Source organism: Rattus norvegicus, chromosome 7, assembly GCF_036323735.1.
Source record: "Rattus norvegicus strain BN/NHsdMcwi chromosome 7, GRCr8, whole genome shotgun sequence".
In the NCBI taxonomy this organism is placed as follows: domain Eukaryota; kingdom Metazoa; phylum Chordata; class Mammalia; order Rodentia; family Muridae; genus Rattus; species Rattus norvegicus.
In genome coordinates this window covers 126453720-126478822 of record NC_086025.1, presented here as the reverse complement: position 1 = coordinate 126478822, position 25103 = coordinate 126453720, and the positions used below count along the sequence as shown (strand labels likewise).

General features: G+C 44.1%; 1 protein-coding gene across 23 annotated transcripts in view; it reads right to left on the bottom strand.

The window, feature by feature from the left end:
* Pphln1 (periphilin 1) overlaps window positions 1-25103 on the bottom strand; it is a 91389-nt gene that overhangs the window by 30608 nt on the left and 35678 nt on the right. For 11 of the 23 annotated variants that reach the window (XM_017595022.2, XM_006242236.5, XM_006242235.4 and 8 more), the window contains 3 exons: window positions 19238-19449; window positions 6233-6289; window positions 3172-3251 (listed from right to left, as the gene is read on the bottom strand). In XM_017595022.2, the coding sequence (XP_017450511.1) occupies window positions 3172-3251; window positions 6233-6289; window positions 19238-19449 (349 nt within the window). Of the gene's footprint in view, window positions 1-3171; window positions 3252-6232; window positions 6290-9883; window positions 15715-19237; window positions 19450-24247; window positions 24938-24961; window positions 25028-25103 lie in introns of those variants that run through there. The other 12 variants (XM_039079695.2, XM_039079698.2, XM_063264061.1 and 9 more) reach the window with 6 other exon arrangements.

Sequence of the window (25103 nt, the reverse complement as noted above, 5' to 3'; positions counted from 1 at the left end):
TTATAATTTGTGATAAATTATATGAAGCATACTCCTTGCCCAAGAGGTTAAAGACTTGAGCTTCATAGTTTTGTGTAACTAACCATACTCTCTTTCTTTCTCTGTCAAACACAGTCCAGTCAGAGTGTGGCTTTGGAGGGACCGGCAAACTGCAGCCTGCAGTGTTGCTCAATCACTGCTTGGAGAGACTTCCTTTACAGAGCAGTTGTGAGAATGAAGATGAAGGAGTTAAAAACAATCTACAATGTCTGGCACTTTCTCCTTTCTGTATTCACTGACAAACTTTGTATACTGAGGCACTTTTGAAGAAGATGAGAGAGCTCGTGGAGGAAATGTAAAAGCATAGGGAAATATCTTTCTGGCCCACTCAATTCCAGTGAGGAAGGGAAGCAGCAGGGTTCAGATTGGAAATCCTTTCCTTAGGACAGGGAGGATCCACAAGCCGGGTGATCCCCTCAAAGAGCTGGCTGCTCCTTATGTTCACAGTGGACTGCTTGCTGGCTTCATCCTAATTTCTAGAGCAATGTTTACCAACCATGAGTCTTCACCCCTAACCCGATCCTGTCTCTTCTCTTAGTCCCTAGCCACAAATACCGCCTCCTCCAGTCGACAGCCTATGTTCAATCTTGATTTTCAGCTTTGAAGAAAATAGCATCACCTAAGAAATACGCCTCTGGTGGGTCTTCCTTCCAGGAAGGATTGACTGGGTTGGGGAAGGCTTTGCTCATGGGGCCTTCCAACAGGTAGCCAGACATGAAAAGGCATTTCTTGAACAGGTCCAAGGAAAAGGCAGTTCTATGACAGCCATCCTCCCAGGATATCTGAGCCCAGTTTCTCTGGTCTGCACCGAGCCCAATGTTGGGGATTGAGCAGCTCACAACCTTAGCCTGCGCCATGTGCTCCCACCCAGACTACCCAGAACTATCCTGAAAGCCAGCGGCCACGGCTCACTCACCCTCCCTCCCATGTGCACTGTACTGGTTCTACTCAGTACTCCCAAAAAGCCCCGCTTAACTAATGTATGGCCCCAGGGAAAACAACAGAAACAGACACCTTAGTAGCCCCGGGGCATTGCTTCAAAGGAAAGACTTCTACATACAAACCAAACAACACTGACAGAACCCTCACAGACAGGACCTGGGCTAGGCCTTATCACTTCACTTCACGTAAGAAAATGGCAGCAGAATGACGGTGACTTGTCTAAACCAAATACTGACAGAAGGGGCACACAAGGTTCAGACACGCCTGACTAAGCTCAGCAAAGTACAGGCTGATCATGGGTAATTAGCATGATCGTGTGTGTGTGTGTGTGTGTGTGTGTGTGTGTGTGTGTGTACATACGCACACGGGGGTGGGGCAGCATTGTGAAGTATTTTGTTCCAAATATACTTGACTATTTTGACTCAATTATTGAGAGAAACTGTAGGTTTCCGCGAGTCTAGGAATGGCACCAAAAAGCTGTCTGTCATTTTATAATAAGAGATTTCCATAAGCAAACTAAGAAAACGCAGTAAGAGGCCTTTTTTTCTAGGACATCGTGTCTGCCTAGGAAAGCTTATTATAGGACAAATGCTTGGTCTAGAGAGGCGGCCATCATGGTCTTCAGAGATCCCACTTAGGAAAACTGGTCTGTAGAATTTGGTTCCTAGGACCTACTTATGTTGTTGGCTCACAATCCAGGGTCTCCGAAGCTGATGATCTCTGCACTAGTACACACACACACACATATACATAATTTAAAAATAACAACTGTTTTTGAAAAAGCAAAAACAAAAGAAGACAGCCAACAGAGTTAGCACACTGCGAGCTACTTTATCAGTTGCGGGCCGATGCCTTGGGTATGTAATGCTGGATGTAATGGCTCCCTGCACATAGAACATGTTAGCTTTATCCTCCCTAGATCTCTACTGTCTGCTCATCCTCCTGTCTCAGCCTTCAGGTACTGGGACTAGAGGTATATAATATATAGGTATAAGGTACCTACACACCTCAGAAGTTTAAAATAGTATTAAAACAATGTATTAATAGAAATATAAAAAAAGTTTTAAAGAAAATAAAGGCATATTCAAAAAAACAACTAATTTTAAAGGGAGGTTTATGTTTTCAATGAGTTATAGAGAAACAAAGCTAATGACTGCTGAATTCTTATAAAAGGTAAGGCGAAATCTACCACAGTCCCTTTTCTATCTGCTCAGTCACTGGGTGTATGTACTTGAAAGGCTGTCACTCTGAAAAGATACTCTGAAAGCCATAGTGTGTTTGCAACAAGAAGCCCTTGGCCGAGAAGGTAATCTAACAGTTCAGGAAGCTGACGGAACATTAGCATGACCAGCCTGGGCTACTATTTAGTAAGTTCCAGTTTCAAAAGCACACATAAATACAGACTTTTCTAAGAGCTGGCTTTGTAGGGCTGGGGGTGTCCTCAGAGGTAAAAACATTTGTCAATATTGGCCAGGGCAAGGACCTCCCATCCACCCACCAGAAAACAATCTGACAGTCCAGAAGCCTGAGATTTCTGAGGGCCCCAGTGGTAAAACTTGTCACAGAAAGATCACCTTTTCCCCTCCAGATGAGAAACTGCTGCCCCCTGGAGACCAACATCAGATTGCCTGGTGATGACTACTTTTGCTAAAAAGTCAAAAACATTAAAAGAAAACAAAAAGTCTAAATGTTTTGAGCGAGACCCGGTGAGGGGCAGAGTAAGTAGGTAAAGAGCATAGGCTCCACCTTCCCAACACCTCAGGTTCTTAAGGGGACGCTAGCACTTTGAGGAAATTCCTCAGCGTGTGAGTCTTGACTTTCCTATAGAACTGAGATTTAAACCTACTTATAGAACTTTTTTGTGTTAGCAAAAGAGGAAGTGCTGACTATTAGAGTTGAGCAGTTTTAAATAAACTTCTGCCTGTAGTCTCAGCTCCAAACCCTATGAGCACACACTCCATAGAAATATCTATTCCCATTTGTTCTGGTGAAGGTGAGCAAAGGCTACACAGAAGACTTACAGGAGAAGATGAGTGAGATACATGGTCATTTGTTTTTCAAGTTGGGATAACTTAGAATGCAAGGTTTCCAAGGGTCCGTGTAGCATCACCGTGTCCACAGCAGCACACGAGGGCTGGCAGCTCCTTATCTTTACATGCCTTTCTACCTGACTTTTGGAAAATAACAAACCTTGGATGAAGAAACTGCTGACGAACTTGAGGGTGAAGTGTCTCTTGAAGTTTTCAAAGACTGGATGGATCTCTCTTTACCTATGTAACAATGCCAAGAAAGAATACAGGAAAAGAAACAAAGTAAGAGGGGGTTTTTACTTCACATGCTCCTAACTCTGTAGCTGAATTAACAGGGAAAGCTAGATATGTACTTGACTGAAATTCCTTACCATATTATTGTATTAACAGCGAAATCTACCTCTCTTGGTAACATCACAATACATTAATGCAGAATGAAATGACATCATAGACAATGTCAGCTGATGACCACAGAAATGCTGAGAAAGGCAGAGGACATTAGTGTGTCTCCTCAAATGTCCTTGACTCAGCTAAAACTCTCTCTGGAGAGGGGCTTCTAACAGCCTGTGCAGTATTAACACCTCTTCCCAAGGTCGGAAGACAGGAAGCCTCTACACCAGCGGCTGAAGCTGGGGACCATTCATTCTGTTCTTCCCCTCCGTCTTTGGCAGTGTGCAAGCCACGAGGTTTCCTGTTGCTGATAATCTTTAACATATCATAATATAAATACATGGGATGTTATTACAGTCAGTATGTAGATATCACAGGGCATTCAGTTAAGGGGCAGTTAAGACTGCTTTACACAGGAAATTTAGCAGATACTCCTAAAATATTCACACCATTTAAAGGAATTTAGAAATCCATTAATTCGGAACACTGATCCCGAGCCTGGAATGAATGATGTTAGCAAATGTTTTTGTTTATGAGGTAAAATCACCATCATGGAACCATTTTTAATAAGATCATAAGCCAGAAAATATATTAACAATATCAACACCAAAAACTTATTCTAGTTTTTAGTTAGCTAATTTAGTTAAGCTAATTTGTTTAACTTTCCGCTTACATTCACTCCTGTAATCTTAAATGCTGAGACCCGAGAAGACTATTGAGACAAAGTTGTTTTAAGAAGGCCACACAAATGCTGCTGAAGTCTGGAGAGGGGAAGAAAGCCAGGGAAGCAGGCAGGAGCGAAGGCAGACAGTTGACCGAGACGCCTGCAGGGCGCAGCAAAGCCAGCTTCAACTTCCCTGCTACAGCTAAGCAAGCTCCAGAGACCAGGGTGGTTTTGAAAACATCAGGTCTTCCCCAGGGCCTGAAGGCCACTCCACACAGCGGCTCCCAGCCGCAGGGCACTCCTGTTCTTCTGGGCCTGGCCCTGGGCAGTGTTGAAGATAACTCTGATTGTGTTCGCTTAGAGAGGAGCATTGAGTCCAAACAACCGCAGCCCAGAGTGACGAGTGTCTTCTGTGGGAATGCCCACCTCAGCCTCAGCCTCATCCGGCTTTACTAGTGCTGAGTCCGAGTGAGAAACCCTGCTCTAGTATTCTAGTTCTGAAGTTCCAACAGGTTCTGAATCTAGATTCTTGTGGTACCACAATCCTGGTACTATAAGTTTCAGACCAGTCACGGCTGAATAGTTAGACCTAAAAATAAATTACTAAAAACAACAAAAAAGACTGATACAACCATGACATCCTCCAATAGTCAAGAGTATAATTTAGTCATTCCTTACTGTATGCCCAACTCATGTGGCAAATTATATGCTACACTGTAAATTCCATCCTACTGCCAAAAATGCATCTCCAACCGCAGTTCTCACCCCTCTGGGGTCACAGATCAGATATTTACATTACAACTCATAACAGTAGCCAAATTACAGCCATGAAATTACAACAAACCAAGTTCATGGTTGGGGTAATGACGACATGAGGAAATGCATCAAAGGGTCAGCATTAGGAAGGTTGAGAACCCCGTCCTAGAGGAATGAGTACCTATGTTTTCAGTAGCTTTGGTCTACCTAGCTGTTAGACGCATCAGTCGGCATTGGAGGTTAGGTAGAAAACGAACATTTCCTACAGTAGGGTACAGGGTCTTCTCTACCCTATTCTGCTAATCAGCACAGACCGGGCTAAATAAAGGTATGATTATGTTAGGTAGCTGGTTGTATGAGCGGGCTTGAAGGCCAGTCATTGGGAAATGACCGCGCCCCCTAATATGGCACACTGTAAAAACTAAAACTGGAAAGCTCTGATTATGGGTCAAGGAATGGTTCCATACCTGGCCCTAGTGGTGATGGCATTCTGACTATCCAGAAGGCCTGAAAATTGCTGTGGCGCTTCAGGAGACACATGGTCTCGGTCCACTTCCTTAGGAGTAATACAAATGGCCTAGTCAGTCGTATGCAGGAAAACACCGTGCTGAGCACACTATCTGTCCTAGAGACGGTACGGATACCAGACAGGCCCTTCACAGTGTGGAAATGGCCACTGGCCGTCCTCACCCTGACAGTGTGCTCCTTACAGCTTTGTCACCAGCTCCACTGTCGTCTAATTAATATACACAGGCTATCTTCTGCATCTTCAAGGTCACAAGGATAAGGAACGGAGGGAAGCCCAGGGGAAATCATGGCGCCAGTTACATATTCAACATTAGCATAGCATGCATCAGCTAGAACACGGGGAAACAAACAAAAGCCAGCAGCACACACAGGCAGAGAAAGACGGCAACCACTGTCCATGTCAGACTCTGCCTTACAAACAGGACATCACTACTGTAGCTAGGCCAGGTCTGATCAAGAGTAGCCCAAGAACCGTTCCTAACTCAGACGCCTAATTGCTAAGAGAAGCAGACATCAACCAATCTCGGTGTGCAGAAGCAAAGGGTTGCTCAGGGCAACTCTCACACACTCATTTACACCTGTTACATAAATGAGTGGACAAGCAGAAAGCAAGAGACAAAGACACAGACAACAGCAAAAACTGCAGAGAGAGCAGAGTCTCTAGTCCCCAGTCAATGTCTCGTTCTGCAGGTTCTATCCACCGCTGACAGCCATTCCTGACCAGCAATGGCTGGCCCAGACAACCAACTACCTGGTGTATTGCTAGCCAACCTTGCTGACAGTGGACTTGAGAACAGTAAGATACTTTCCCCGTTTCATTAACTTCTCAAGTCAAACTCCCCACCCTTCAAAATCCCAGATGAGAACCTACTTCCAAACTCACCTCTTCCTCGAGTGGCTTCATTCTGCCGTTTGTAGGAAGCACCGACACGCGAGGATTCTAGGGAAAGGTGGCAGGGAGGGATTAACACCAGCAGCTCGGTGCCCGGGGAGCAAGGGAAGACCCCAGAAGTCTGAGCAAGCAGAAAAGGGGCTTCTGAGCACTTGCTGGTGATACTCAACCCCTCCTAGCCCGCTTCGAGCTGAGCTGCCTGAGCAGCCTTAACTGATGAGGAACCAAGGCAGAGCAGCAAAGAACCCAAAGTTCTGCAAACTGCACTGGCTGCTCAGAGACCTGACAGTTCCTAAACTGCACTGGGTCCTCAGAGACCAGACACCTGACAGTTCCTAAAACCATCTTTTTAACAAAGAAATGTATCTAGATTAATAAAGAGAACTTTGTATGAGCCCCTTAGTCTGCCTTAAAAGTGTCTAGAACTATTTTCTCACGAGAAAGAGACAGAAGACAGCCCAGCCAGACACTCACAAGCTGTCACATTTGGAGAGCTACTCAGAGCCTACCTGAGACTTCTCCATGTGTCCAACCATTCAAACACCCACAGCTTAACATCGCACCACCAGAATCCAGTAACCTGCATTCAAAAATTCTACAAATTTCAATTCTCAGGCTCATGATGTGATATTCCCACGTGTACAAACACAACTTATTGTGTGTCTTTTCCCCTGCTAACCCGTCTCCTGTCGATTTGTTTCACAATTATAAACTATGAGCAAATATAGAAAGAAAAGGTGAATTCCCCCATGGAGTTCAGCCAAGTGGAAAAAGGAGGGGAAGAGAAAGAGACCAGCGAAGGACAGCTTCAGAGGACACAGAGACAGCAAGTGGATAAGTACCAACATTTGTTCACCCAATAACCATAAGGCTCACATTTAAAGATGTGGTGCTGGGTCACATCAGGTGGTGGGGGAGGCAGTCATTCAGTTACTGGAAGCTAAGTCACCATTAGAAATATAACACAGTTAATAGAAAAGTTGTCTGACTTGTTCTTAACAGAATTACCAATACTCTAATAGTAATTACCAATACTCTAATAGTAAGATATCGAAAACTTACTGATTTTTCTCTACAAAGTCTCTCATAGATTCTGAGACAAAGTTATTGCTAACCATCATGGCTGAACCCTTTAATATGTTATATTTAGAATCTCAAAACATTTTGTTAGGTTCCTATAGGGACAAAAAGACCAAAAATAAAGCACCCAAAATAGAAGGCAGAATCCCTACCTCTCTAAATATCAGACCCTTGCTGCTTGGTGCCAGACCCATTAACTGCTATGAGATTTCCTAATAACGCCTGAGCTTCACCCAAATGACCCTTATCAAACCAGAAAGGTACTAGAGGCCCATCCATAATGACAACAGGATGCCACACTTGCCGACTTCTCTACCACGTAAGCCCTAGCTGTCCCCAAGGGCAGGACAGGGAGCTTTTCCTGACCACTACCAAGACCCTATCTAGGCATGGTTCTTCCTTAGTGCAGCACCTGTTAGCAGCTCTGGCCTGATAAAATGCCTGGACCCTTAACAGCTCAGCAAAATCCTTTGGTAGCCTAGCCAGGGAACACATCCCATGCGTCTCATGAGGTCTCTTGATTGGGTGTTGGTGGTGGCAGGAGGAAGTGGCCCTCGAGCAATTGAGTAACTCTAGCTGGTGCATCTCTCCAGTAAGAAGACCCCAAGGCCTCTGGACTGTACCTACCCACAATCCTTACTAAATTAGGGTGTAAATTAACAAGGTCCTTTCAGTCCCCATGGAAAGCCTTCTGTCAAGATTACAAATTCTGTCAAGATTACACTTTGAAGGCAGCAACAACAACACCAACACCAACAACACCACCAACAACGCAGGTCAACCTGGTAAGTCTCCAAGGTTAAGGAGCTCCCTTTTCCTTCTGGGACTTTCCTCACTCTCAGCATTTGGCAGAAGGGCAGGGACAGTGTGTCTAGGTTGAACCTACACATACGATGCTGATCCCCAGAGCCCCCTTTCTCCACTCGCTCTTCCTCCCAGCCCATCACTAGCTGTGCAGAGTAGGAGGGGTCAGAATGTACGATTGGCAGGTTCGTGCCTGCCAGCTTCTTCCTGGACAGACTTTGCAATTCAAGAAACTTATAGGTAATCATGTCTGTGCTCAGGATAATGAGCCTCTCCTTGCTCATAACAGTTTGTAAGAAATACAGATCATTTCAAAGTTGGCCTGACCAACATGGCTTCTCCTCCATAGGCTGAGAGACCATTTCCTCTCTGGGGGATGTCCAGGAGGAAGCACACCTTCGGGTTGAGACAGTATGGTATGATGAGGAAACCATGTTTATGCTAAATGGTTATCCTAAAATAAAGAGGATTATGAATAGATATTAGGGTTGGAAGAATGGCTCAGCAGTCAAAGGTACACAGGCTCCTCCAGAGGCCGAACTAGATTCCTAATGCCCACGTTACACAGCTCACGGTCATCTGACACAGCAGCTTTGGGGGATCCGATGACTTACATGAGCCTACACTCATGTGCTCACACTCATGGAAGTACAAAAATAGAGTGAATCAGTAAAAAAAAAAAATAGGTAAAAAGAAAAACCAGAAGGTTAATGAAGTCACAAGATGGAACTTAAGCCGCTGGGCTAAAACCCAGGATAAATGGAGCGCTCTTTGCTCTGTGAACACAGAAGCCCCACGGTCCTCTCTCACCGTGACACCTGACGTGACAGACTGGTCAAGCTAGTGAGCGAGGAGCTGATCTAACTGTGGTCCAAGGCGCCAGTGTCCATCATGCGCTGAGAGCAGAACTTGGCAGCAGTAACCACGTGGTACTGGGTTTGCAGACAGGAAAGATACAAGATACGAAGGAGACAGAGAATCTTGCACCTCACTTCAGAAAAATCACTGAAGTCAGAAAATGTGTGGCAGGACTGGATTCCTGGAGAGAGGCCCTGAAAGCTGTAAGGCGGAACCCTATGCTGAAGCGGGGACTCCAGGAAGTTGGAGATACCAAGACCACTGGGTGCCCACTGAGGAAAGCTGCAGACAGAGGAGACCCAGCCAAAGGAGAACGTGGGTGTGCTGGAGGCAGTGGAATTGGTGGAGTAGAGCTCTGTGAGCCCCTTGGGGCTGAGACGACTCCACCCCAAGCCCAGACACCAGACAAGGAGCTGCAGGTGGCCGGCTCTCACCCTTCAGTCTGATCACTCCCTGTTAGGACTGGATTTCCCCTTCTGCGGTGGGAAGGCTTGCTCTGTGCCACACTGTCTGTGGGATGTATGGAACTCGGCTTTGATAAGAGCTCACGTTACAGGGATTGCCTTGAGTCTCTGACGAGGCTAATCGCTATTGGCAACTTGACGGGATCTGCCATCACTTACTAGAGGAAACAGGGTGAACTGAAAGGGGGGACTCACCCACTGTGGACGGCACGTACCGTGTTCGGGTCCCTGACTGACTAAGAAGAGAAAGCAAACAGCACAGTCTTTCACTCTTCTTCGCTCCCTGACCGTAAATGTGATGTAAGTGGCTGCCTCGAGCTCTTGCCCTAACGAGATGGACTGCGCCCTGTGGTACTACGAGTCAAAAGAAATACTCTGTCATTCCTTTCCAACCCCCACAAAAAAGAGAAGAAAATTGAAGAGAGAGCAGATAAAGGCTGGGGAGATGGTCTGGGCTATAAAGTGACTGCCTTGCAGTTATGAGGCATACGCTTTGTGGGGCACAGAACCCACATTTGTAGGAGCCAGCCAGAGTGGTTCCGTGCTTATAACCCAATGATAGGAAGGCGAACACAAAGAAACTCACAGCCACCAGCTTCAGAGGGTTGATTTTTAAAATAAAGGACAGATAGTGCCCGAAGAACACACACCCCAACACGTATACACACAGTGATATGGGTTTAAAAATACTTGTTTAAAGAACAAAAATCTTGTATTTTGTCAAGCTAATTTGGAATTTCTATGGAGTTTATCAGACTTTTAGCTAATTAAAATTTAAGTCTCAAAAGCATCTCTATTTAAAACTATTTCTGTCATGTTTTAAGACATGCTTGAACTATCACCCATGCTTCAAATGATCACACGTGACAACTAAGGAGTTAGGAGAACAGCCAGTACTCTGCCCTTGTCCCCAGATCAGCCAGCTCTCAGGGGACCTCCACACAAATAATATGTCACAGGCCCTCTTACCCAGAACAGCAAAGAATCCCAGAGGTTGTGTATGTCTAACAAGTATATATTCTGCTGAGCGACTCAGTATGTCCACATAGCAAGGTTGTAATCCTTCTGGTAATGGGAAACTGAGGCAGCCAAGGGTATCTCCGAGGGAGTCTTAACAGATCCTAACAGAGACTCATTTGTGGTCACCCAACAGGAAGTTATAACCAAAAATAAAAACATTCAAAAATGGAATTCACCCCAGCTCCGAAAAAAAAAAAAAAAAGAACCAAAAATGGAATTCATCCTGACCTGGTTCAGCTGACAAGGGGATGCCCTCGACAGACAGTGGGTAACCAGCTTTAGATTATTTAAACCTGGGGGGCTGGAGAGATGGCTCAGCGGTTAAGAACACTGACTGCTCTTCCAGAGGTCCTGAGTTCAAATCCCAGCAACCACATGGTGGCTAACAACCATAGGATCTGATGCCCTCTTCTGGTGTGTCTGAAGACAGCTACAATGTATTCATATACATAAAATAAATAAATCTTTAATTAAAAAGAAACATTATATGTAGGTTAGAAAGTCTCAAACAATAAAATTATTTTAAAAAAAAAGATTATTTAAACCTTACTGGGTTCTAAAACTTATTACTCAGGAACGTTCTCCTGGACCTCACGTAGCAGAATCAGAAATATCAGAATTGCCCTTCAAGTCCCATAAATTTTACATTCTGCAGATCCTTAACCCTCCTGCTTGGAGGCGACTGACCTTACCTATAGGCCAGATGTGCAGATTTACAAGATTTACTCCCTGCTTTCCAAACCAGAGGCCACCTGGCTCACAGGTTAAAGTGCTTTCTGTGATAGACACAAACTTTCAGTTTGCAGTAATTCACATGCAGGCCATGTAATCTGGGCGCATTTGGGTTAATTCCACATGAGCAGCAAAGCTAAAGTAATTGCTGTACTAAAAAATCCTAAAAAGAATCTTTAAAAGGTATGAATAGTGACATCTTAATGATTTAGTCCAGTTCCTACCAGTTGGTTGGTAACTTCATCTCTCCCTTGCGATGAATCACTAGATTCCATTCCTTAAGCCACCAAGGTCTCCTCCTTCCCTGGATACTTTCTCCTCCTGAGGTTAATACATACTATCAAAGTGCAGAAGTCCAGCAACCAAAAGCCCCTTGGGACTACCCTAATTAACCTGTCCAATCAAGATTAAACACCTCATCCTAGCACGGCCACTCTTTTACCTTTGTAAACAAACATCATTTGCCTATGGGCCAAGTCTGTCTCCTCTCTAGCCAGGGTCAGTCCTTTGTCCCTCCAGGACAAATATCCCTTTCCCAGTTCCTAGTTCTCTATCTCCTGTCTCCTGCCCCTTTTTCCTCGAGACAAATCTCCTTTGTGCTGAGAATTTGATCTTGGTGTGCCCTGTGCCCATTCCAGTCCTTTTCACATCTGTTCAGACCTTGTGTTCGAATGTATCATGCTGGCAGTATGAAGTCACTTTCAATAGAAGTATTCACTCAACCAATATCAGAAAATACGACAAATGACTTTTTAAAAAATACAGGGTTATACCACTAATTCTGGCTGGTCTTGAACTCACAAAGATCTATAAGGTCTGCCTCCAGAGGGTTGGGATTAAAGGCATTTGCCACCATGGGTAGCTAAATCTAAATCAGAAATTTTAAATCTGAACAATTAATTTACTGGTACATGTATATTTGACAATTCTAAATTCAAATTTTGGAGACACCAATAACTGACATAGTTAATCACAATTCTCATCCATATTGCCTTAAATTCACTTAGATTATTAAAATCTAAGAAGAATAAAATCAATCTGAACTGTGGAATCTTTCCATAACAATAAGAATGCCACCGAGCACACATTCTTCACGCAGTTTTCAATAACCCTCTTACATTAAGACTAAGGTCTCAGGCTAGAGAGCTGGTTCCATGGTTGAGTACCGGCTGCTCACAACTATCTGTAACTCTAGTCCCAAAGTTGTCTTCAGGCCTGAGAGCACCACAGGCATGTGGTGTGTGGTGAATATACATACATGCAGGCAAAATGCCCACACACACAAAGAATAAACTCTGTCTCTTAAACCCAAGGGGCTCGCTCTCCCTCTGTTGATACATTTCACTGACTCATAAACAAGATCTTAGTCTTCTGATGTTTGATTTTATCTGTGTGTTCAGCTTGTACCACTGTGAGGAAAAATACCCAAGATAAACAAAATATAAGGAAGAAAGGCTTATTATTTTGGCTCAAAACTTTTGACTTCTCACTCTGCTTAACTGTGCCCAAGCTACGGCAATCTGTAGTCCTACGACAATCATGGCAGACACAGGAGACAGGAGAGGCCCCTTTTGTGCTCTCAGTCAAAGACTTCTTCCAAACAGGCCCACCACTGCCCAGCTTTAGGCTGAGGACTATGCCTTCTGCATGTGGTCTCTGGGTCTATTTTGGGTCTTAGTGCCTTGGTCTCTCTCTTCCTGGCCACATCTTTCTCTCTTCTTTGTTGGCTAACCTTTCCCAGGTCTTAGTCTCTGCTCTCCTTTTCTTCCTTGGCACCAACTGAAGCGGAACACGAACATCTTCAACCTGTCTCATCCACTCGGATACCAGCTTCTCGGCTGCACCAAATTCAGCTCAGTCAGGACACATTCTCTCCTTTACAACAGGTAAAAATACAAGCCCCAAACAATCCTGTTCTTTAATGAAACGTGTTTAAATCAGGGAAGGGAAATTCTGAAAGTAAAGGAAGGGTTGAAAGTTACATCATGTATTTATGACTAAGGAGTGGTAAGTGCGGCATGGAGACATATTCATAATCACTCACACTCAAGAGGCTGACGCATAAGCACTGTAAGTTCAAAGTCAGGTTAGGCTACAGTCCAGCCAGGTCTATACAGCACACTCATGCCTCAAGTTTCACAACACCCACAGACTAAGGCAGCTCACCTTCCTCAGAGGTTTCCCTCTGTAGTTGCTATTCATTAATACAGAAGCTCACACAGATGGCCAAAGTGCACAGAGTAAGACTGTTGAACGCTGACAAGTGCACCAGACCCCTTACTCCCGAGCCCAAGGCTCGCTGTGGAAATGAACAGAAAAACTGGTGAGAGCCAGAGGTTCTGGAAGATTGCTGTAACGCTGGTTTGCAGACATGACACGACCCTTACACACAAGAACTCAACAGTGCTGTGACTGCATGCACGAGACCACGCCAGCCAGAACCCCGCATGGATGGGGACAGTCTCACAAAGTCCTGTCCCTGACTAAGGTGCTATTGGCAGTTGGTGGCTACTGGGAAAGAAACAATCCATTTTCCTCAGGAATGTAGCCCCTGAGAGGTTACTCATAGTGCAGTGGCTGGCCATACACCCCTGTACATACTGGTAACAATCTGTGAACTCAGATTTAAAAAACAGGACCATGAAGTTGGAAGGAAGAAGGAGTAAGAAGGGAAGGATATAAGATAAAGGAAAAAGGTTGGTGTGGATTTATCAAAACACTGTATACACACATTCAATTTTCAGGGAGTAAATAAAACTTAAAAAAAAAAACAAAAACAAAAACACCTGTCACCAATAAATAGCACAAACGAAGAAAAAATGAATTTCGATTCTTCACTGATTTACAATCATTCAACATACAGATTCCAATGTCACAAGGATAAGAGTGGCCATATGCATCCAGGAGGAGTCTTTCTTCAAGTACTGATCTTTCCTAGGGCTGAGGCTTAGTTTTAACCATCTACTTCACAATGTACAAATCACCTGATAACAGGCAGTGTCAATCCTCTAGGTCAGGTATCTTGTCTTATCTGTGGGGCCAGCCATACCTAATTAGCTATGTTTATTGATGTGGAAAGATCGGATCACTAAGGTTTGTACAATTCCTAGGCAGGACTCTGCACTGTGCAAAAGTGGAGAAAGAGAACTGTGCATGAGGCTCACAGTTGATGGTCACCTCTTGATGTGGACATAGCCTGACTAGCCACTTCCAGTCCCTGGCACTTTGACTTCCCTGAGAGATGGATGAAACCTACAGCTGTGAGCTAAAATAAGCCCCTTTCTCCTAAGCTGCGTGTTAGAGTATTTTCACGTGGCACGCTACATGCAACACTGGACACTATCAGGAACAGTGACCCATGCTGATCATAACCAGCAGCCCAAACCATAAGGTACTGTTTCTAAGCTATGAAGAACGGTGGGTAAGGTATATTATTTAAATTCATTACCATCGGGGTTGGGGATTTGGCTTAGTGGTAGAGCGTTTGCCTAGCAACCACAAAGCCCTGGGTCCCAAGCTCCGGAAAAAAAAAAAAAAAAAAGAAAAAAAGAAAAAAGAAAAAAATTCATTACCATCTTAAAGACATATTCAACTTGTAACTGAAACTGGTGACATTGTAAGCCAACAAGCATTTCATTTGGATCCATATACTAGTTATAATGTTGGGCATTGAGGTGAAACAAAGTTAAAGGCATAGCTTAAATGCTTCCGAGAAGTAGTAAGTCCTGCAAGAGTCTGTCTTTGGTGAGTCCTGACAAGCAACAGTTAAGGACACAACTAATAACACTCCCAACAATGCTTTCTCCTCCAGACAGGACTTCCTGATAAAATATAGGATAAATGTAACTGTAACAACACTTAAGCTCACTTAAGAACAAAGGATACTGTGGAAAAGCAAACCAGAAAGCATCACTGTGGATGGTGAGGTTATGGGCTGTGCATGGCAGACTGAGTGCAGCACTTAACAAGCACAGACATGACGGATGCATTCTAATTCAAGAAACACACTCCAGACACAGATACTATACTGAGTTCCCCTCTACATTGAAGGTTTAAAATTAAAACACAAGCAAAGGGAACACGCAGATGACTAGGAACTTTGTGAAATAATTACAAGAATTTAATGAATGAGATAACCAGGCTCAGAAGGAGAAACACTGCACATTTCCTCCCATCTAGGAACTCTTGATGGCAGCGTATGAAGACAAAAGGGCTACTATTTGGGAACAAGAAGGGGGTCACGAGATGGAAGACAAAGTGGAAAGACGACAGTATGATCAAAGCATATTATATGAATAAATAAAAGTATTTTGTATAGTTAATATACACTGATTTTAAAAACATAAGGCCTTTTAAGAATGGGTGTGGAGGGGCTGGAGAGATGGCTCGGCGGTTAGGGGCAAGCACTGACTGCTCTTGGAGAGGTCCGGAGTTCAATGGGATCCAATGCCCTCTTCCGATGTGTCTGAATGTCTGCAGACAGCCACAGTGTACTCGTACATAAAATAAATAAATCTTAAAAAAAAAAAAAAAAAAAGAATGGGTGTGGAGACTGAGCTTGATGGTTCTGGTGTCAGTTTTAATGCTAAACAAATTATAAATGATTAAAGTATAAGAAAGTTAAAGTACCCTATGTTGTTAGCGTAAATATGGGCAACTAAAAGTATTACAACCAATGAGTGCACTCATAGCTGTCTTCAGGTCAGTCCTATGAAGGGTGGAGGACAAAGCTTCAAAAGTCAATATGAGGACTGGGCGTGGTGGTGCACACTGACAGTCCCACAACTCAGAAAGCACAGCAACGGGCTGAGAGTGCCCAGCCAGTTCAGCAAGTTTAAAGCCAACTTGGGCTACATGAGACCCTCCTAACGTAAACAAACAAAACAGGAGCAAAATTGTTCAGTGCTAATCCTGAGAGCCTGAGTTCAATTACACAGGGCTCACACTGATTTTCCCCAAATAGTACTCTGGCATCCATACCTACACGGTGACACAGTGACATCCACACACACAAAGGCAGATGAAAGACACACTAGCAGTAACCAAAGACCTGATGTCTTAGGAAAGATGGCTCTGGCGGTGAAATACTGACGTCATAAGCACAAGGACCTGAATATGATACCCAGCACCCAAGTGGAAAATCCAGGTGTGCGTGGGAGAGACGGCTCAATGAGTAAAGGCACAATCTACTTGATAAAGGAGTTGTCTGACCTCCGCGTGTATGCCAAGATATGTGTACGCCCCCACAGACAGAAAAGTGAAATAAATAGATGTACTCACACGGCTGAGAGAAAAGTCAGGCATGGTGATACATGCTTGCAGTCTTGGTGTTGAGGAGGCAGAGACAGGCAGAGCTCTAGCCCTGATGACTGCTCTACTCTTAATATGTTCCAGCTAAGACACCCCATCTTAAAGAAGGTGGACAGCATTCCTAAGATGATACCCAAGGAAGTCCTGTGGCTCCACACATATGTGCACAGACACACATATATACAAACATACATACATACCCACACACACTATACATAAGGGCTCGAAACTTAGCCTGGTAATGAAGCTAGTGTGTTCGAAGTTCTTGCTCCGTCCTTAGCTGGGGTTGAAGAATTAAAAGAGTAAGGGCATGAGGAATAATAAAATTGTTACCCTTACCTGATATTTATATATTTATAGAATATTGGAAATCCTATCTGGATTTCAATTAAGAGGACATTTTAACACATTGACCATGGGGTTAGTTCGAGCCCCTGATAATGGAGGGGCTCTCAGCACATGCTTTCGGACCAAAGCGAATTTGTCCCTTAGTGTCAAAATAATTACTTTTCTTTCTTTGTTGCTTATACGGGGCTTTTGCACTGGGTTTTGTTTGGTTGGTTTTTTTTTTTTTTTTAAACAAGCTGGTCGTATGAGTACACTGGAACAGGAAGGAATGTAAAAGCATGTACAGCCTTCCTTAAAGAGTCAAAGTAACTTCTGAGAGAGCCCTGAAGGACCATTTTGTTTACTGAAAAAGCTAATTCCATTTGAAAGAGCAAGCAAACAGGCATGAGGCTTTACAAATCCCTATGCTCTGCCTAGTTCATTTACCTCACGTGTTGTCCCCTTCCTTACAGTTCTAAGGCCCTGGGGACCCGGATCAACTCTGTACTGTGGCCCATTTTTCTGACCAAGGCTGGGACAGTATCCTGGAAATCCCGATCAAAGTGCAGTTCAGAAGAAAAACAATGCCCCAAAAAACTCTAAGCTCTAAACCAGCTCCAGCCTGTACTCCGAAGGCTGAGGCAGGAGTACTACCTGGGAGCTCAAAGCCTTCCTAAGATACACACAGCCTGGGGTAGTACCTAAATCCTGCCTCAAAACAGAAAAAGAAAATAATTCCTGTTTGAGAAGATGAACAGAAAGGAGGGCTCAGCACCCTGCTGCCTCCTTTGAGGACCTCACTAGGTCTTATCAAGTAAGAGCCTCCACTACTGTTTTATGTTCTCTAAGACTTCATTATCAGCTGTCAGATATTCTTTTTCATCAAACCGTTTTAAGACAATTACATTTAAACTACACACTTCTGCACAGGGTGGGGAGGTTGAAAGATGTGTGGCTTCTTTAATTTCTACTCACACTAGTTCTGAGTACAATTAGAGGTCTTCTGTCTTGAAAGCTTGGTTGGGCTGGGAGGTGAGTGCCTGAGTTGGGGGTCAGAGGAAAAAGACAAGGGAGTAAATGCACCCCGCAAGTCAATTACATGTCCATTGCTGTTCGTTTCAGCTCATCGAAAGACATGGGTCGTAGGGTTTCCACTGCTGTGCACAGACGCCATGAACAGGGCAACTCTTATAAGGACATTTAATTGGGGCTGGCTTCCGGGTTCTGAAGTTCAGCCCTGTCATCATGGCAGGAAGCATGGCAGAGTCCCGGCAGGCATGGACTCTGAATTCTACAAAAGCAAACAAGAGAAAACTGGCTCCCACATGGCTAGGAGGAGTGTCTCAAAGCCCACCTCCACAGTGGCTTTTCTCCCAACAAGGCCACACTCACTCCAACAAGTGCTACTCCCTGGGCCAATGATATTCAAAACATCACAACATAGAAAGAACACTCAGTGGTTAAAGCACTTGCTGCTCTTCTAGAGGACTCCAGTTCAATTCCCACCAACACTGAGTGGCTCACAGGCATTTATAACTAATTCTAAGGGATCCAGTGCCCCCTCTGGCTTTCTAGGGTACTGAGCAGTCACAGACAAACAAGTAGTATGTCTGGTACACAGACATAGGAACAGACAACAAACACATCCATACAACACATCCATACACACTGAATACATTAATGAAAAAAAGACCTTGTTCTTTGTGTATGTGTGTGTGCATATATGAACATAGACACAGATGTGTCTTGGCACACATGGAGATCAGAGGACAACCGTTAGTGGTGCCCTGACTTTCTGGCTTGTGTGAGACGCGTCTGTCTTAAAGCTCACCACTGCATACAATAGGCTTGCTGATCTACAGCTTCCCGTGTGTCTGGGACTGCAAGAGGTAGAGCCCTGTGTTTCTTTTCTACAGGTTCTAAGGATCAATTTGTGCACAAAGTGCTTTTACTCATGGAGCCTTCCTCTTAGCCCTTCAGTGCTATTCTTACTTCACACATCTGTATGCAAATAGATGTGCTCTGTAAAATTCTACTGCTTTGCAAGGAACACAGGACTTAAATAGATATTTGCTGAACACAAGAATACAACAACTATAAGAAGCTATGAGACCCTGAGTGGAAGGAGGACGTAAAAGCTGTTCACATAAAGTTCTTATTTGGACTGCTACACAGGACGGGGGAGACGGACTTGTAGACTTGATGGACTTGTCACGCAGACTCTAATTTCATGCAATGAATCGAGGACTGCTATGCACGTCGCTTACTGTACTATTCTGTCATGTTTCTGAGTATTTGAAATTGTGGAAGAAAAAATGCCCTGTCAGGCCCCTCCTCTGTGGAGATGCTGTAACAGTCTTAAAAACACTTCTGAGAGAGGAAACAAGAAAAGCAGACATACTTCTGTGCTGAGACTGATGGAAGGTGTGTGTCCTGCTTCGTTCTGGAGAATAGCTTCTACTGCTGACACTGGAGCCGGACCTGCTGTGTGGGGAGTCCTTCCGGCCTACAGGTGATTCTCTGAAGAACGGAGCGTCCCTTTTATGGGGAGAGCGGTCTCTTGAATAATGGGAAGAGTAGAAACTCTTTCTTCTAAAGCCATCTCTCATATCCCTTTGAAGGAAAAAGGAAAGTTGAGTTAGTTGTATTCTCTACCCAGAAATATACACGAATGGCAAGAGACCAGATTACCTGGCTACTGGAACACTTTCCTCACACCATGATTAGAACGCACCACTCTTCACAGCCTGGGGCACCACCAGGAGAGAAAGTACGGGGCCACTTTCTTCTAAACTGTGAAAAAGTCTCTTCTGCTCTCAGAAACACCCAGAATTGCAAAAATTTCCAAGAAAAACAGCTCATAGCAAGTTATTCTCGTCTAAATATGGAAGGGTATCCATCCCTCACCCAAAAGTTCAAGTCAGAAGCCTGGCCAATAGCGCAGTGCCCTGAGGTCTCCAAAGTCAGAAACCTGGCCAATAGCGCAATGCCCTGAGGTCTCCGCTCTGCACATGTAAGACTTCACACCTGAGATGTTCACACTGTAAAGTCTACGTGAATGCTCCAAAACATGATCTGAACACACCTTGCTTCAGGTGCCTCTGTAAACAGGCCCCACCTGTACACACTTTTAGGAAGTTAGGAGCTAATCAGCTTGATGTCATGGCCATCGGGGAGGCGGGCACTGAAGGAGAAGAGCCAAGGATACAATCCTTAAAATCCTGTAACACTACTCAGGGCGCCAGGGCGGAACTAAAGAAATCCATCTAACCAAATGTTGTTGATGCCAGACCTGTCTCTAGCCACTGCATCCTTCCTTTCTAGCCTGGTGCCTCAGTGCAAACAGTCATGGATCCCACTTTATAAATCACTGTGGGTTTTTGGTAAATTAAATTCCTTATGAGGCAGTATCAATTCAAAGTGGTACGTAAGCATGAAATAAATAAATCTTAAAAAGAATTTTAGTCAAGGCTGAGGAAACAGCCCAGCCCGTAGGATCACTTTGCATGCTTGACCCTGTATGTTTGACGCTAGCCCTGAAAAAGAGAAACATAAGAGGTAGGGAAGAAGAGAAAAAACACTTCATACAGGAGAAATATCCAAGTAAATCAAACTTACTAAATGAATTAGGGTATAAACCTCTATAATAGAAAAAGAAAAAATTTGAAGAAAATTAAAATGAACGTCTATAACGAGAAGGCTCAAAGAAGTTTTAATTAAGCATACTTTCCATATTAAGTTTAAGTTACCATTTTTTCTTTTCTGTCAGTTTTTTTTAAGATTTTTTATATTATGTATGCAGTGTTCTGCCTGCACGTATGCCTGCAGGCCAGAAGAGGGCAGCAGATCTCACTATAGATGGTCATGAGCCAACATGTGGTTGCTGAGAATTGAACTCAAATCCTTCGGAATAGCAGCCAGCGCTCTGAACCTGAGGCATCTCTCCAGCCCTCACCTGCTTACTTTGTTGTTATGGTTTCATGACAAGCTCTTACTCTTAGCCCAGGCTACAATGTATCTAAGTCTGGCCTCAGACTCATAGCAGATTTCAACCTCCCAAGAGCTCGCCTTACAAGTGTGTTATCACCCTATCAGTGAAGGCACTGAACCTTAATACTGACAAGTACTCAAGAAAAGGACATTGTTTTTATTTTTATCTATTTTTTATTCTTTCTTTTCCTTTTGCTAGAAACCACACCCAAAGCTTTTGCTGAAAATAATTTTAAATTATCAATCCACACTACACAAGGAGCGGGCTGTCTTAGTTCAGTTCGGCACTAGTCATTAAATCCCTGAAATGCACTCCCCAACAGATACAATAATGCTTCCCTAGGAAAAGGAAAAATCATCTAAAACTCATTTAGAGTAACTCATACACAGCAGCAATATGGACAGCATTCAAGAATCCTAATGTAATTAAGTTGGGTTCACTCCAATATCACTAAGTCGTCAGTGGCTATATACATCCTCAGTGGGTCTTAAGAACTGTATGACCGACTCAGTGGAGAAGCAAATGCCACAACAGGAGCTACGGGGTCTCTGCTAGCTCTGAACTCTGAACAGGAAGGAAACCAGACACTAAACCAACACACAGAACACACATGCAGTCGGGAAGAGCAGGAGGGACAAGAAAGGGGATTTCCATACTCCAGGAAATAAACAGTGGGAGCTCAGACGGAATGATGGCTGTGTGACTGTGCAAGCATGAAAGACGCAGGCTGCTGAGTCTCAGAACTCCAGCACGATGTATCAGTGAAGCGAGGAAAGCCACTCTGAGAAACAGGAAGGGTCCAGGCCTGTGTGGGGCATGCTGTGTGGGAAGTGCGCATGCACATTCCAGGAGGCAAGCAAAGGCAGCCATCTTAGGTTTAGAAGGGATTCTGGGCTCTGTCTTATGAATGGACAAAAGAGCAAGATCTAAGCCTGTGCATATGAGCACAAAGGATAAAGGCTCAGCAGACAGGGTTAGAAACTACCGTACGCTGCTAAAGAGAGAAAGCAGGCAGGAAAGTCAGCTCATTCCCAGGAGAACAAAGACTGTCCACTGAGACCACAGGAGCCTTACTGATTGCTGAGTGGAAAGGGAAGCAGCAGGACCAAAAGCAGAGCTAAAATTACCACCTACCTCTTCCTTTGAAACCACGAACCACTAAGCTAGTTTCCTAATCGCAACAGCAGAGGGCAGTCAAAGCACAGCTCAAAATGTGATGAGCTCTCAGTCACTTCTACCTGCCTCCCTGCCGCCTACCATCCTGGGCAAAGATTCAGAGGTCACAACAGTGCTAAAGCCAACACTCTGTCAGCTATGGGGTATGACTTCTTGATGGGTGCTGTGGCTCTAGGGAAGTTAGCTTTACTAAGGATCTGTGACAGGGGATTAGTAGCAAATGTCCAAGGGTAAAGGTTCTATAATTTAATATTGTTATTAAGTTATACGAATTAGTAAGGATTATTTTTTAGGTGGGGAGGGCCAGGGGCACGTATTGGGCTTCTATAGCATGACCACAGTCCATCACTGAGAGAAATCAGGGCAGGGACTCAAGACGAGGACTGAAGCAGACCATGAAGGTGCTGCTCACTGGCTTCATTCTCATGGCTTCTTGAGCCTCTTATGTTTTCACTTTTTCTTTTCATATTAAAAATAAATTATTTTCATGCAGTATATTCTGGTTATGGTTTGCCCTCCCCCAAATCCTCTCAGATCCTCCCCACTTTCCTGCCCAACCAAATCCGAACCCTGTCTGTCTCTCATTAGAATATAAACAAGCATCTAAAATAAAAAGAAAATAATCAAACCAGAATAGGACAAAACAGGAAAAAGAGCCACAGAGAAATCACAAGTCCGCAGCTGCTGAGACACACACATGCACACAGACAGCCCATAAAAACAAACCAGGAAACCATATAACCAAGAGATCTGTAAGATTTAAAAAGACTAGGAAAATAAAATGCCCAAAGCAACAGGAGTTCACTTTGTGTAGCCATTTCCTGCTCTGGGTGGGGCCTGCCCTTAAGTGTGGTTTGTTTCCCAGGGAAGACTCTTGGAGGAAACTGATGTTTCATTTCAAAGCAGTTGTTAACTGGGGTTAGGGCTGAGGACGCGGACCTACCTTCCTCTCAGCACTAGGACCCTATCTGGCTCAGACTTGTGTAGACCCTGTGCATGCTGCCACCGTCTGAGTCTGCATGTGCATCAGGCCTGCTGTATCTAGGAGGCCTGCCTTCCTTGGTGTCCTCCATCCCCATTGGCTCCTACCAACCTTCTGTATCTTCTTCCACATAGCTCCCTAAGACAGGAAGAAGGGATTTGATGGAGACATCCCACTTAGGACTGAGAGCTCCAGGATCTCGGTAGTAAGACTTTGTTTTAGCTTTTGGTTTTTAAGCTAATGTAGAACTTTGAGTTGGTAGAGCAAGCATGAAGTCCTGGCTTCAAACCAGAGCACCACATAAAGCCGAGCACGGCAGCACACGCATATAATGGCAGGGCTCTCAAGGGCTCTCAATGGCAGGAGGATCAGGATGGCAGACAGCTCATGAGTGAAGGCATCTGCCTATTTCACTTCAATCCCCAAGAACAGCATGGAGATTGGTCCTCTGGGGCTGGAGAGATGGCTTAGTGGTTAAGAGCACTGACTGTTCTTCTAGAGGTCCTGAGTTCAAATCCCAGCAACCACATGGTGGCTCATAACAATCTGTAATGGGATCCCATGCCCTCATCTGGTGTCTGAAGATAGCTACAGTGTACATATATAATAAATAAATCATTTTTTAAAAAATTGTCCTCTGACCACAACATGCACACCACACCAGGAGCATACCTATATTTATACACATACAAATATGAATAAAATTGTTTCCCCTTGAGACACAATTTCTCTGTGAAGTCCTGGTGGTCCCGAAACTCACTCCATAGACCAGGCTAGCCTCAAACTCAAGAAATTCACCTACCTCTGCATCCCAAGTCCTGGGCTTAGAGGCCTGCACCACAGCTACCGCCCAGCTGAATTAAAACTTTTTTTTTAAAGTTCAAAATCATCCTTACATACTTGGTGGGTTTGAGACCATCCTGATCATATACATATATGTGTGTACATATATGTATATCAACAATAATAAACCCAAACACTGATCTAGATGTTTTAGCACAACTGAGAGTTGGGTCAAGCCTGTGGTAGGAAGTGAGTCACATATGTAACAACCAAATCTAAATGAAGCTCCTCACCGTCACGTATAAATAAAAATATACAGACAACTGAATTAACTGTATCTATTTTTAACTTAATCCACTATGTGTGCCTTATCAACAAATAATCAAGACTTGAAAAATCCACTAAGGTGTTTTATACTGTGTTTTCATCTTAAATCTTTAAAAGCCAAGGTTATATTTTTTCAGTTATAAAATACTTACTTCTATATGAATAAGTCAAAGCTCAAGTGTTTTAATAACACCACCAGAGATTTGTATCCTGGAAGCCCAGATTCAGGTGCAAAGAAGTCGTGTCAGCTTTACAACACACAGACAGGGGTCAAAGGGGATTGTGTGGAAACATCAAAAGAGAAACTAAAACGCAAAGACAGAAAGAGACTTCGGAAAAGTTCCTACGAAATACCACAGATGCTGGAAGATATCTACGCTTAGGATCTAGATGTCATGTGACAAGCTAGGCCAGTTTACTGAAATACTGGGGAAAAAGAGATTATTAGAAATCAGACACCTGTTCTCAAAGTGTAAGGCTAATGTTTTCTGGTTGAGAGAGAAACTTGGCTGGAAGGACTAGAATTGATCCTGCTTTGATGGGGGTGCCTATTGGCTATGGAAGATAAGCAAAAAACCCATCTTACTGCAGAATGAGAACGGAAAATCCAACACACAGGAATCTGCCTGACAAGAAAGGGAGCAAACACTCAATGGGAGAAAAGGAAGTGAGGAGAATGAACAGAAGAGAAAGACCATGAGGGGAGGGAGAAGTAAGGAAAGGGGAACTCTGGACCTGGAACTTCAAACACAAAGTAGTAGGTAACCCCATCAGAGGGCCTTGTCCCAGCAAGTGACTACAGAGTGTGGAGAAGAGGCTTGAGGAAGAGCCTGCTGGAATGGACCCCAGACTCCTTTAAGTATCACCTGTGAGTGCCAACAGAAAAGCAAACCTCAGGTTATCCCTTCCCTAGCCACAGCAGAACCCCCAGGCATTCCAAGTCGGTGTTCTAAATTCTGAACTTCAATAATGTGTCCCTGAAAACTCGTCTGCTCACAAAACTTCTGT